The sequence below is a fragment of the Zeugodacus cucurbitae genome, chromosome 5 (genome assembly GCF_028554725.1).
Source record: "Zeugodacus cucurbitae isolate PBARC_wt_2022May chromosome 5, idZeuCucr1.2, whole genome shotgun sequence".
In the NCBI taxonomy this organism is placed as follows: domain Eukaryota; kingdom Metazoa; phylum Arthropoda; class Insecta; order Diptera; family Tephritidae; genus Zeugodacus; species Zeugodacus cucurbitae.
Window position 1 is genome coordinate 16,536,161 of NC_071670.1, and position 12,881 is coordinate 16,549,041.

A 12,881-nucleotide genomic window follows, 5' to 3' on the forward strand; every position below is an offset into this window, starting at 1 on the left:
ATCCAGATAAAGACCTTTTATTTAAAGATAATGGTATGTGCTTACATATCTTGACTTTCAATAAGAATTACTGTTTAGGATTGCACTAAACACTCAAATGAAACACGATTTAAATAATTCACAAATTTATTAGGTACGCTCTAAGTACCATGCGATCACCTGAATATGCAGCTAAATAATGAACAATCAAGAAGCATGATTTATGCTTAAGCTATGCTTATATAGAAAAATGAGGTGTAAGAGAATAAACATAAGTAATAAGGTTGTTCTTGTAAACGGCGTAATGGCATGACCCAAGCAACGGTAGAATGGTGTGACATGCCAAAGCATAAACAGATCATCTGATAATAGTGATGTCAGATTGCGCACAGTAAAACCCAGATTAATTAAACTTAGTTCTAATATTTAACATTCCTCCCCGGCTGAACCGTCAGGGTTCAGAACTTGTGGATTTGGATCGATAAGGCGACAAATCTTCTGCACTGGTCGTTGGCAGTGGTGTTTTAGAAAAAGTCCTTCAGGTGTACGCTTGTCACTGTTGTATTCTACAGATACTATTCGTACCAATCCGTCATCTCCTGGGTGTACTTCTGTTATGCGTCCTATGCGCCAATGGGTGGGGGGTAAATTCTCATTTTGAATTAAAACGATATCTCCCTGCTGTAGATTCTCACGTCGTCGTTCCCATTTCCGACGAGCTTGTAGGCTAGATAAATATTCGCGGTTCCAACGCTTCCAAAAGTGCTCGAACATTTTCTGCAATTGTTGTGAATACAAAATACGATTTTCTGGAATATCTGCAACAGGCGGCTCTGGTCTGGAATTGATCGGTCGACCAATGAGAAAGTCGCCAGGTGTGAGTGCGAAGCTACCACTTGGATCGTCGTGAAGGGGAACTAGTGGCCGGGAGTTTAAACAGGCTTCAATCCTGACGAGTAAAGTACTCAGTTGATTGAAGCGTAAAATTTGACGGCCAATTGTGCGATAGAGATGCTTCTTTGCGGAACGTACAGCTGCTTCCCAAAGGCCTCCATGATGGGGAGCGGCTGGTGTTATGAATTTCCATTGTGTGCCGGAAGATGCTATATGCTGAGTTGCATATAAATTTCTCCAATCTTCTTTGTCTTGTTTCATAACTCTATTAGCACCTACAAATTGAGTTCCGTTGTCGCTATAAAGTACTGAACATATACCTCGTCGGCTTATGAAGCGGTCAAACACATCGATGAATGCTTGCGTTGATAAATTTTCAGCAAGTTCAATATGTACGGCCTTCGTAGCCATACAAATAAAAATCGCACCGTATGTTTTAGAAATAGTGGTGGATCGCTTTCCTCCGTGACGGACGTTGAAAGGACCACAATAGTCCAACCCGGTATGGGTAAATGGTGGAGTTACCGTAACCCGTGATCTAGGAAGTGATGACATCTGTTGCTGCTGTGTTACTCGTGTGTGTCGACGACATACGACACACTGATGAAGATATGACTTGACCATCTGACGTGCATGCAGAATCCAAAATCTCATGCGTAAGTACTGCAACATCTCCTGTATCCCACCATGAAGACAGCATTTGTGAGCATCTGCTACGAGAAGTTTGGCTAAAGAACAGGTATTTGCAAGAATGATGGGATGTTTTTGTTCATATGGTAGTTCGGAATTTGTCAACCGACCTCCTACTCGGAGTATACCTTCTTCATCAAAGATTGGGTTCAATGGAAGCAGTTTGCTCGAGGAGTCGATGCTAGAATGAGACTTGAGTGCTCTGATTTCAGATAGATACATATTACCTTGACTTTGACGAATATGGACGATCAATGCCCACTCTTTCTCTTCAGCAGTAATTACTTCATTTGAACGTTGACTCCTCAGTGACGGAATAAAACGACGAATTCGTGCAGTTGTGTTCAATAATGCACTCAATCGGCTAAATCTTGCTACCAAAGGTATTCGCTCGGCTCTAAAGGATGTCAATAGCAAACCTGTTCCAATGCCAGCGCCAAGGTGTACCTTTAACGGCCGGCTCTCTCCGGTTAAAATTTGTTGTTGCTCAGCTGTGAGATTTGGTAATTTCCACCAAAGTTCGTTCTCTCCGATGGCGACCGGTGTGATTCCGCGGCTCTCGCAGTCGGCTGGGTTGTATTCTGATCGAATGTGGCGCCACGCGCTCACATCCGATTTTGCTTGTATGGAAGCTATGCGATTCGCTACATGCTGTTTCAATGAAGACGGTTGTCGTCGAATCCAATGGAGGACAATCGTGGAGTCGCTCCATAACGTGTAAGAAGTGTCTTCTAACTGCAAAGCACGACGTATGTTATTCATGGTTGTAACCAATAGCTGGGCTGCAGAAAGCTCTAGACGAGGGATCGTCATTTCTTTCAGTGGGGCAACTCTCGTTTTCGCCGCGACTAGTGCTATATTGGATTCTCCGTTAGGACTGGTATTTCTCAAGTAAATAACTGCCGCGTAAGCTTTGGTACTTGCATCGCAAAATCCATGCAACGTCGTTACACAGTTCTCCCGGATTCCTAGCCATCGAGATATTTTGATTCTCTCGAGAGCCTGTAGACTGTTCCGATATTTCATCCAAGTCTCGCAAAGTTCAAATGGTAATGGCGTATCCCAATTCAGTTTGCCAGCCACAGATTTTGAACAAAAATCTTGGCGGTAACGACAACTGGTGCCAACATACCCAATGGATCATATAGTCTCGCTATATCACTCAAAACAATCCGTTTAGTAGGAACTGTGTCAAAGTTCCATACCTTAACCTTGAAAAATAAGGTGTCTGTAATAGGATTCCAGCGTAGGCCCAATACCGTTGTGCTAGAATCGCTAAAGTTAATCTCAGAAGCTGGTGCCTTAGAGCCGCTGATTCCTTCCAGGGTCTGGACGCAGTTGGAGTTCCACCAAAGTTCAAATTTACCTTGTTGAAGAATGGCATCTACGTCATGTGCACGGGTGATGGCCAGTTCTGTCGTATGTACACTTTCTAAGTAATCATCTACATAAAAGCTATGAAGGATGCTGTCCCGTGCTGCGGCTCCCTGGCTGACGTCAGCGATCACTTCCCAATTGTCATAGGCACACTGTCTCAATGTCCTAATCGCATTAAATGGCCCGCTTGCATTACCATATGTCACCGTCTTAAGTTGGTAGGTACGCAAGGGGTCCTTAGGAGACTCTCTCCAAAGGATCTGTTGCCATTTTCGATGTCTGGAATCTACCGTGACTTGTCGAAACATTTTCCTTATATCCGCTGTAAGAGCTATTGAATACCGCCGAAACCGATGCAGTATGTCAACTAAGTTGTCTTGTAGTTGTGATCCACACATTTGTGTATCGTTCAGAGATACACCGTTCGTAGTTTTAGACGAAGCGTTAAACACTACTCTGAATTTGGTCATAACAGCATGGTGAGGGATGTAGTAACAGTTATCCAAGTCAACCTGATTACAACCTATCACCTCCATGTGCCCCAAATTAACGTATTCCCTCATGAATTGAATGTATTTATCTCTCAATGTATAATCATTTGCCAATGTCCGTTCAAGTTTCAAAAATGGTCGAAGTGCTGCAGGATGTGAGTTTCCAAGTTGAGGAGCGTCAGCTCGAAATGGAATCTGCACAATGTAACGACCATCTGGATGTCTCGTAACTGTATTCACAAAAATTTATTCACATGCGTCCACTTCTGGTCCGATGCTGTTGAAAGGTTCTTCGATTTCTCAGAATTTCCGTAAGAGATGATCTGTAGAAGAATCATCGTCGTGCAAGCCAGCAAGATATGAAAATGAAGTTGGTTCCGACACGTTCGCCGCTGCTGGACCTAGTACTACCCAACCTAGACGGGTGTGTAGTGCACACGGTTCATAATTTGAACCAACAATAACGTCGTTTAGAACAATAGAAGGCCATATGTCTGCTCCAATGAGTAGCTCTACAGAACCTGGTGTAGCGAATTCAGAATCTGCCAAATGAAGACCTCGTAGATGATGATTCGTCCGAGTGTCTACAGTGGTTGCAGGAGTCATAGACGTGATTGAGTCAATGATATAAGTATTGAAATTGATTTGAAATTTCCGATCCGCATGAGACTGCATACTGACACCGACCATGCCCTTGGTCCGTGTTGTAATACTTTGGTCAATACCTTCGACTTGAAGCTCGCAAGGGATTCTATGAAGATTTAAAACGGTTACTAACGATTCACAAACGAAGCTCACCTGAGAACCCATATCGCAGAGTGCGCGACATTCTTGCACATTACCCTTAGAATCAGCAAGTAGCACTCTTGCAGTTGCTAAGAGAACGGTCCGGTCACTCTGTGCGAGAAATGACTGGACCTCGCCGGTTGGTCATTGTTGTGGAGGAAGTACTTTAGGCGCCACCATTGGCACCGTAGCTGACGTACCAGGTGTGTATCTGGTATGGGTACCCACGATGTCCTTCTGCTGTGACCTTCTGCATAAGAGGGTATTATGTTTCTGCTGACAATTGAAACATGGCCCAGATGAACAGTCGCGAGCGCAATGACCAGGTCTGAGGCAATTAAACCATAAAGATGCGTGCTTCACCAGCTCCCAACGTTTCTCTACTTCAAGATTGCGAAATTTATAGCACCGTACAATACGATGATTCTCATTACAAGACGGACAAGTTGTCATATCTAAAGATGCTGGCGAGTGAGGCATTCTTCCGCTGTTTGTTGTCAAATGCGCCTTCACGATTCTAGTTGATACGCCTTTGCTGTGAGTATTCGCAGTAACTGGCAGGTTAGCTGCGCGCCGTTCCACGAACATTATTACGTCTTCCATCTTCGGGATGTCATTGGTTTGTAGACTCATTCCCCACTCTGTACGGGTAACCACTGGTAGTTTCGGTAGTAGCAATGGTACGGCTAGGGCATCCCATTGTTTCACTGGTACGTTCATCATTTCAAGCGCTCTGAATGAATTACGAACACAGTCCACGAAGTTTATCAGCGTATCTCTAGACTCTGCTGGCTGGTACGGTAAGTCTAACATATGCTGAACATGGTGCTCGGAAAGAGCACGTGGATTGTCGTAACGTTGTTTGAGCTGAGCCCAAACTTCTTCATACCCACCTGTGTATAAGCCACCTACTAACGGAACGTTTTCCGCCTTCACATATTGCCGTAATTTTCCGAGTTTATATGTGGGCTGCAAATCACTTCTGTTGTGTACAAGGGTCTCGAACATATCCTTGAACGCCAACCAATTTGCGGGTTGTCCATCGAAGCTTGGAATTGAAACGGGGTCCAACCGCATGTCTGGTGCTTGACTGTACACCTGGTTGGGAATCTCACTATACGTTGACATCTTACGCTTTAATCTGATGCAAATGTTGTTAAACGTCTCCTCCGTTGAAGCTAGGAGATCGTCGTGATCTACCATTTCACCTTCATGTGCGCTGGAGACGAGTGCAAAATGATTGTCCATGAAACGAGTGAAATGTTGGCGAGCGCTACATAAGAGCTGTTCACTTTCGACACAGTCTGGATTGTAGCTCTCCGATTGGATTTGTGTCCATATGCACAAAATAGATGTACGCGCTGATGTACGCAAATTTAATGCCGACATATTAAAACCACAATTAACTTTAACACGAGTCCTCACAGGAGGCACCAAAAATGTTTAGGATTGCACTAAACACTGAAATGAAACACGATTTAAATAATTCACAAATTTATTAGGTACGCTCTAAGTACCATGCGATCACCTGAATATGCAGCTAAATAATGAACAATCAAGAAGCATGATTTATGCTTAAGCTATGCTTATATAGAAAAATGAGGTGTAAGAGAATAAACATAAGTAATAAGGTTGTTCTTGTAAACGGCGTAATGGCATGACCCAAGCAACGGTAGAATGGTGTGACATGCCAAAGCATAAACAGATCATCTGATAATAGTGATGCCAGATTGCGCACAGTAAAACCCAGATTAATTAAACTTAGTTCTAATATTTAACAATTACCAAAAATTGGTTTCATGTAAATGAGGATGAGTAAAAAATGGACATATTGATTACAGCTTTCTAGCGACTATATATAAAGTGTTTTCTATAAAGTCGTTCGTGGTCGATATTTTCTTCATTATCAGCTTCGTGGAGTTTTAGAATTCAGAACTACAAAATTGAGGAGATCGGAAAAGGCAGAGTTGAAACTTTTCCTTTCAGAGATTACAATGTAGGCTACAATATTTAAATAAATGTTTATATTTTTCTCCTAAAACTTATAACTTCTACAATTCATAACAATATTCATATATTATTGTATACTATCAACATTTCAACATGTATTATTTTCATATAGAACATATATTTTTATCATAAAACTTAATACACATTAATACCTATAAACTATCCATCTCCATTAACCTTAGAATTACTTCAACTATTAGTGTATGTATACCTATCTTCATATGCGCTGATTCTCTATCATTTGCACTACATTCAAAGTACATTTGCGGTTTTTATGCTTAATCATCTTAAGAATAAATAAAATATGAACTCAAGCCACGAATGCATGTAAGACTTGTAATGGAGGACACACATGCATGGACGAGTACAACTACCGTTGAACATAACTGTTTAAATGCATGCATAAAAGCAGCAGGCATCTTTGCCCCACCGCTACGCACGTACTGCTGCAATTTATATATTTAATATACTACATGCACATATAATATATAGAAAAATACCGTATGAGAAATGGGGAAGAAGTTTAAATGGATCTGAGAGGCAAAAATATTAAATAAAAGGTAAAAAGCCAACATTTTGGAGAATAATAATTAAATGTAATGGTAATGGTATTGCAATGGTAATTCTAATGGTTTGCTACATCTGAGTGACTCAAATTACAAATAAAAAATTAAATAAAACTTGAAGAGTTATAATTATGATATATGTAATTGTATTTGTAATGCTATTGCTATTATAATGGCAATGGTAATAATAATGGTATTGTACAGTGAATAAAATGTAAAATTCAAAAAATAAAATAAAAACGTCATAATTACAATTATAATGTATTGGCAATGATTATTGTAATTAAATGGGAAATAAAATTAGAATTTGATTTGGATAATTATAATATAAGGGTAATGTTAATTGTAATACTAATGGTATTGATGTTAATATAAATGCACGAAACTATAATCTAAAATAAAATTGAAGTAGTACATGGATAATTAATTGTAATAGTAATGGTATAAATTAAATAAAACTTGAAAAACTATAATTAAGATGTAATTGTAACGGTATTTGTAATGCTATTGCTATTATAATGGTAATGGTAATAATAATGGTAGTGTATAGAAAATAAAATGTAAAATACTAAAGGTATTATTATAGTAATGGAAACGCTAATAGTATTGACATTCGAGAGGCTGAAATGAAAAAAAAATTAAATAAATAAAACAAAAGTAAAATGAGAAAATGATATTTATAATGTAATGGTAATTGTAATGCCAATGATATTATTTTAGTAATGGAAATAGTAATGGTATTAACATTTGAGATAGTTAAATATTAAAAGAAGGAAATACAATTAAAATTTAATGATAATTAAATTGTAATGGTAATTGTAATGCTAATAATATTGTAGCGATATTCATAATAATTCATGATAATAATAATGTAATTGTAATGGTCACAAAAATAATAATGATACAAATTATGAAAAAGTAATATTCTTAAAAAACAAAACCGTATATTTCTTACAGGTTACAATATAAAATATATGCATCTCAGCGTACGCGCAAATTTGTTGCATGCCACATCCCATATAGCCACAAACCATTTACGCATGCCACACACGTCAACTTTTTTCATAAAAATGCATTACAACACATTATTTTGGTCACAAAAAAAAAAAAAAAACAACGGAAACAACAACCACATACGACATTGAAACAATGGCAGGAAGGCACACAGAGCGGTATGTTGGTAAATAAAAATAAAATAAAAGCACCCACAAGTCTATTTCACACACTGAAACCGCGCATAAATTGTAACTCCTAACGCTTAGAGACACAAATGCTGCCAACTGCCATTGCTGCTGGGGGTATTTCACTGTTATTTAACGTATATTTCATTTTATATTCCAGTTTACAGCATACATGCATACATTGTACCAGTAGCGTGTTATTGCGCGCCAACGCCTAAAAGCGTGCTTTCACTTTCTTGAGTCTGCTAACTCAGTGGCGGGGGTTAATGGTTTCATTTAAAAATTCACTACACGTACACTTTCGTTGCAAGGCATACAGATAGTACAACAAAAATCATAAAAATTGCTATAAAACAGCAGTTTCAGCAGCTACAAATACATAGCAGCAACAGCTGCAGCAACAACACTACTGACAACAACAAGCATATTTTGTCTCCTCTTTGGCGCAACTAATAAAAATGTTGCTTTGCGATTTGTTCCCTATCTTGCAATGACTGCGCCAGTGTACGGAATGACAGTCATTTGTCTGCGCGCTTGTCAGTCTGTGCATTACTACTCGAAGCTGTAAATCAGTTGCCATTCCTATGTATTTCTGATTGAACTTAAGTACTGCTCTTTACTTTAACAATACTCTCGCGTCACTTTTACCACTAATTTAATAGATATCACTAATATAAGCGTGATGCGGGGATTACTGCAGAGAGTGGCTGTCGCCCATGTTGAAATCGTATGACGTCATGACAGCTCTAAGTTGTTAGAATCAATTGAATGACAGACAACCTCATTAGAGGGCAGATAAAAATTATTTCGGGAAAAAAAGTCTGGACTTTTCAACAATTCGAATCTTTAATGTGGTGTTCCAGTATCATCTGTGGCATTATTTTTGGTATAGTCCAAACGGCAATTTGAAATTAGATGTCTAACCTAAAATTGATGACCGTGATCTTAAGGCTCAATGGCGACCTTTTTGTTGAGCAGTAAGTGAGTAGCGGTGTAATGGTTTAATGGGTGGTGGCTTTAACTCTGCTTTTGATTTAGGATTCGAAACAATATGCCTGCGATCAATTTAATAATTTGAACTGAATAATTATCTTCTTTTTTTTTAAAGAAAAAAAAACACAGAAAATCCAATTTTATTAGAAATGTTTACAGTCATTCGAAACTTCTTTTTTGCATTTATTTTTTAAAGATTAAAATGTTGGCCGCGGCTACGTCTCCGATCGTCCATCCGTTGAGTCCAATTTTGGAGGACTCGACTCGACCATTTCGACTGGTAACTAGCGAATGACACGCGTGATGTTTTGCTCCAAGGCCTGAGTATAAGCGGGATTATCCGCATAATGTGATGACACACGATCTTGGTGGCCAATCGACCGACCCAAAAAGAGAAATTATCTGCTCACCGAAGTGTTCTCTCAATAAATCCATTAATTGAGGCGATATCTGAGTAGTGATGTCATCTTGTTGAAGCCAAATGTCACCGAGGTCACGAGCTTAAATTTCAGGCATCAAATAGTCGTCATTGACGTTTACGTTCTCACCTGTATCAGTTTTGGAGAAATATGGACCAAAGTCTATTGGGTCGAATATTAATATAGTATAATCACCCGATAGAATAAGATATGAAGTTACGCAGTCTTGATATAAAACAAAACCAATTTTTTTTGCTTTTTTCTTTCGTCATAAAATGTCTGTGTAGTCTCTTTAATATACTTACTGATCATTATAGATTAAATTTTCATTACTGTCCGATTTAAATATTTGAAAATATGTTTGATAAACATACCATCACAGTCGGGTAGTATATATATATAACATAAGACAAATTAATTAATACACATTACAGAAAAGCAAGGTCATAAATTATACCAAATATGGGACCATTACTGAGTTACTTATGAGTACCTCGTGGAGATGGCTTTTATCTCCAAAAAAAATGTTCTATAGCATAACATATATGAAAGATACAGTATTAACAAGATCAAAGAGCTCCCTCTATAAAATCTTCACTTTTTTCTTTATTTTCCGTAAATGAAAATTTCGAAATAAGGATAGTTTTTCAGGGTTTTAAAGTAATTTTTACTACATAAATTTGGTAGAGTAATATTCATTGTTCTAGGTCTCTGGCCTCGGGGATCACTCTTATATAAGTATTTGACAAACTCTTTTTGATTTTGAAGCTTTTCATGAAGCTTTTTCTGCAATAAAAATATATTTCAAAAGGAGAGCGAAATGTGATGCAAAAACTGTCTAAGAAAAGATACGAGCAATAGTGTCTTTCGTATAATAATAATTTTGCGAAAAGTTCACTTCGAGACCGACTGAGTCGATCTTAAGCAAATGTTAAGGCCTCTGTTATCATTTTCGTTTTCCTCATCGTTAAAAAAATAACGTTATATGTGGTAGAGTGTAGCACTAAGATTTATATGAAAATATCAATCTGACATAACTTTTTTAAAATTATAATAATAAAAGAAATATTTCAATAAATAAAGTTTTATTTTTTTCCTCTGTTTTCAGTTCTAAAGAACTTCATAACCAACTCATTAATAAATTAATAAATTTTTATCACTTGCCAAGCACCGTCATCAAGGAGTTAGCCCTATTCAAATGAAAAGAGAATTTTATTTGCATAAAAAACAAACATCGCACCAGTTGAACAACGCGCCACAATTTATTTATAGATAATCCGATAAAAGCAACCCTGAAGAAGCGTTACATATTTAAAATTCAACCCAACGCGCTGTAGACAGGGTAACAAATTAACGCAGAGGTAATTAAAGAAAAACCTTACAACAATAAAAAGCATATCAAATTTATATTAAAGAGGAAAACGTAAAAGAAGTACCGGACAGTTAATCGGAAAAGTTTTCAGCTCGGGGCGACTGTCAAACAAAACAGCCAAAACCGCTTTAGAATACAAAACACGCGCTAACAAAAAATAAAACGGTGACAAGCAGGTGCTTCGAGTTGTTAATGGCAGCAGGCGGATTGGTGGGTAGTGACGCGTGGTCTCGCTTATTTCAGGGTGTTATTATCACCCAGCTGAGTAATTGAACTACATAATTCAACGTTGTATATAAAATTTGGCAATGAGTACCACAAAAGCAACAACTATGCGCGACAGCTTCCAACAAAATGAAAGAAAAGTCAACGACCGGCAGATTGCTTGCTCCAAATACCACATATAATAAAAGTAAAAGTAAGGCAAAATATTAAATAGTTTATGGACTAAGCATTCATCATTTTGCCTTCGGTCGGTGTAAAGACGCACGCTTTGTAGCAGCTGTAATTGATGACTCTTGTTGCAAGTATAACAAATAAATTCAAAGGTAAATGAACTTCTCCTATAAAGTATTGCAAGGGAGACACAAATTATATCAATAAAAGCAAAACGCATGTGGTGAACTTAAGAGTAATCATGATGGACCTTTGAATTTTCAAATGACTTTTTTGTAAGGAAGATCGAGATACTTTTCGGTCATTTTAAATTTTTCGAGCCTTCTCATCATACCGCAGATCTAACAAATCCTCTTGAACAGATATGACATTGACAAAGCTTCAGCGCCTATAGTACTGCATGGCTATAGGAATTACGTCGATACTTACAATTACGGAGGTCATGAAAATCAGTATGGATGAGAGTTTTTACTTTTCTTATTCGTTTTTGAGTTCCTGAACCACAGTCCAAAGCTAATCTTTTTTAGTGTAGATGAGGTTGGCAAAGCTTCATATCGCATACCCCAACTAATTCCGTTTATTTGAAGTACTTCTTCTTCTTGACTGGCGTAAACACCGCTTACGCGGTTATAGCCGAGTTCGCAACAGTTTGCGCGTCACGCATCTCTCCTTTAGGCAGTTTGTCGCCAATTGGTTATACCAAGCGAAGCCAGTTCCCTCTCCACCTGGTCCTTCCATCGGAGTGGAGGTCTCCCTCTTCCTCGGCTTCCACCAGCGGGTACTGCATCGAAAACTTTCAGAGCTGGGGCACTTTCATCCATTCGAACAACATAACCTAGCCAGCGTTGCCGCAGTTTTTTATTCGCTGGACTATGCCTATGTCGTCGAATAACACATACAGCTCATCATTCCATCGTCTGCAGTGTTCGCCGTTGCCAATGTTTAAGGGACCATAAATCTTCCGCAAAACCTTTCTCTCGAAAACTTCTAATGCCGTCTCATCGGATGTTGACACCGTCCACGCTTCTGCACCATAAAGTAGGACGGGAATGATGAGGGACTTGTAGAGTTTGGTTTTTGTTCGTCGAGAGAGGACTTTACTTTTCAATTGCCTACTCAGTCCATAGTAGCACCTGTTGGCAAGAGTGATTCTGCGTTGGATTTCAAGGCTGACATTATTATCGGTGTTGATGCTGATGCATTTGAAGTGCATATGAAAATAATAAAGCTTCTGAGTTTGGGGTACTGTATGACTATATGAATTTAGTCGAAGCTGTCTAAATCTACTTTTACGATCGAGGTTGCTAAATAATTTAGATATACTTTTATCAGCGCGATTTAAAGATTCCAACATGAGTAAAATCACTCCCTATTAAATGCTAACGTGTTCTAACCATGGAGATACTAATATAAATGTCTAATGTTTAACCAGAAAATCCATAGTTTATGAATACCCAAAAGACTAGATTGGTATTAGGTCTACCACTTTGCTTCCGTCGTTTTCCAATAGATTAAATCGATGGTCGATTAAATCGATTTTTTTTATATCGATCTTGGATATTTGTGTCAACATTAACCCAACAAAATATTTGTAGAGATCTGTTTGCATCCCAAACTTATTCTCAACTGAAAATGTCACTTTTTGAGCCGAACTCTCGATATTTGCCTGACATTTTGCTTTTCTTTTTTAATTCCAAGAAAAGTGCGGCTGAGGCTCATCGAATGCT

The 12,881-nt window shown here is 38.3% G+C and overlaps 2 protein-coding genes across 2 annotated transcripts; both read right to left on the bottom strand.

The window, feature by feature from the left end:
- Positions 1 to 405: 405 nt before the first annotated feature.
- Positions 406 to 1,134, bottom strand: LOC128921966 (uncharacterized). Its single transcript, XM_054231047.1, has one exon. It carries the CDS (start codon positions 1,132 to 1,134, stop codon positions 406 to 408), a length of 729 nt encoding a protein of 242 aa, XP_054087022.1.
- Positions 1,135 to 4,361: 3,227 nt separating this feature from the next.
- On the bottom strand, positions 4,362 to 5,606 carry LOC128921967 (uncharacterized). The gene has a single exon (XM_054231048.1). The coding sequence runs from the start codon at positions 5,604 to 5,606 to the stop codon at positions 4,362 to 4,364; it is 1,245 nt and encodes a 414-aa protein (XP_054087023.1).
- Between the last annotated feature and the right edge of the window lie 7,275 nt (positions 5,607 to 12,881).

Bases quoted from the DNA above. Each gene is read 5' to 3' on its own strand.
- LOC128921967 (XM_054231048.1), bottom strand. From the start codon at position 5,606: ATGTCGGCATTAAATTTGCGTACATCAGCGCGTACATCTATTTTGTGC.
- LOC128921966 (XM_054231047.1), bottom strand. From the start codon at position 1,134: ATGAAACAAGACAAAGAAGATTGGAGAAATTTATATGCAACTCAGCAT.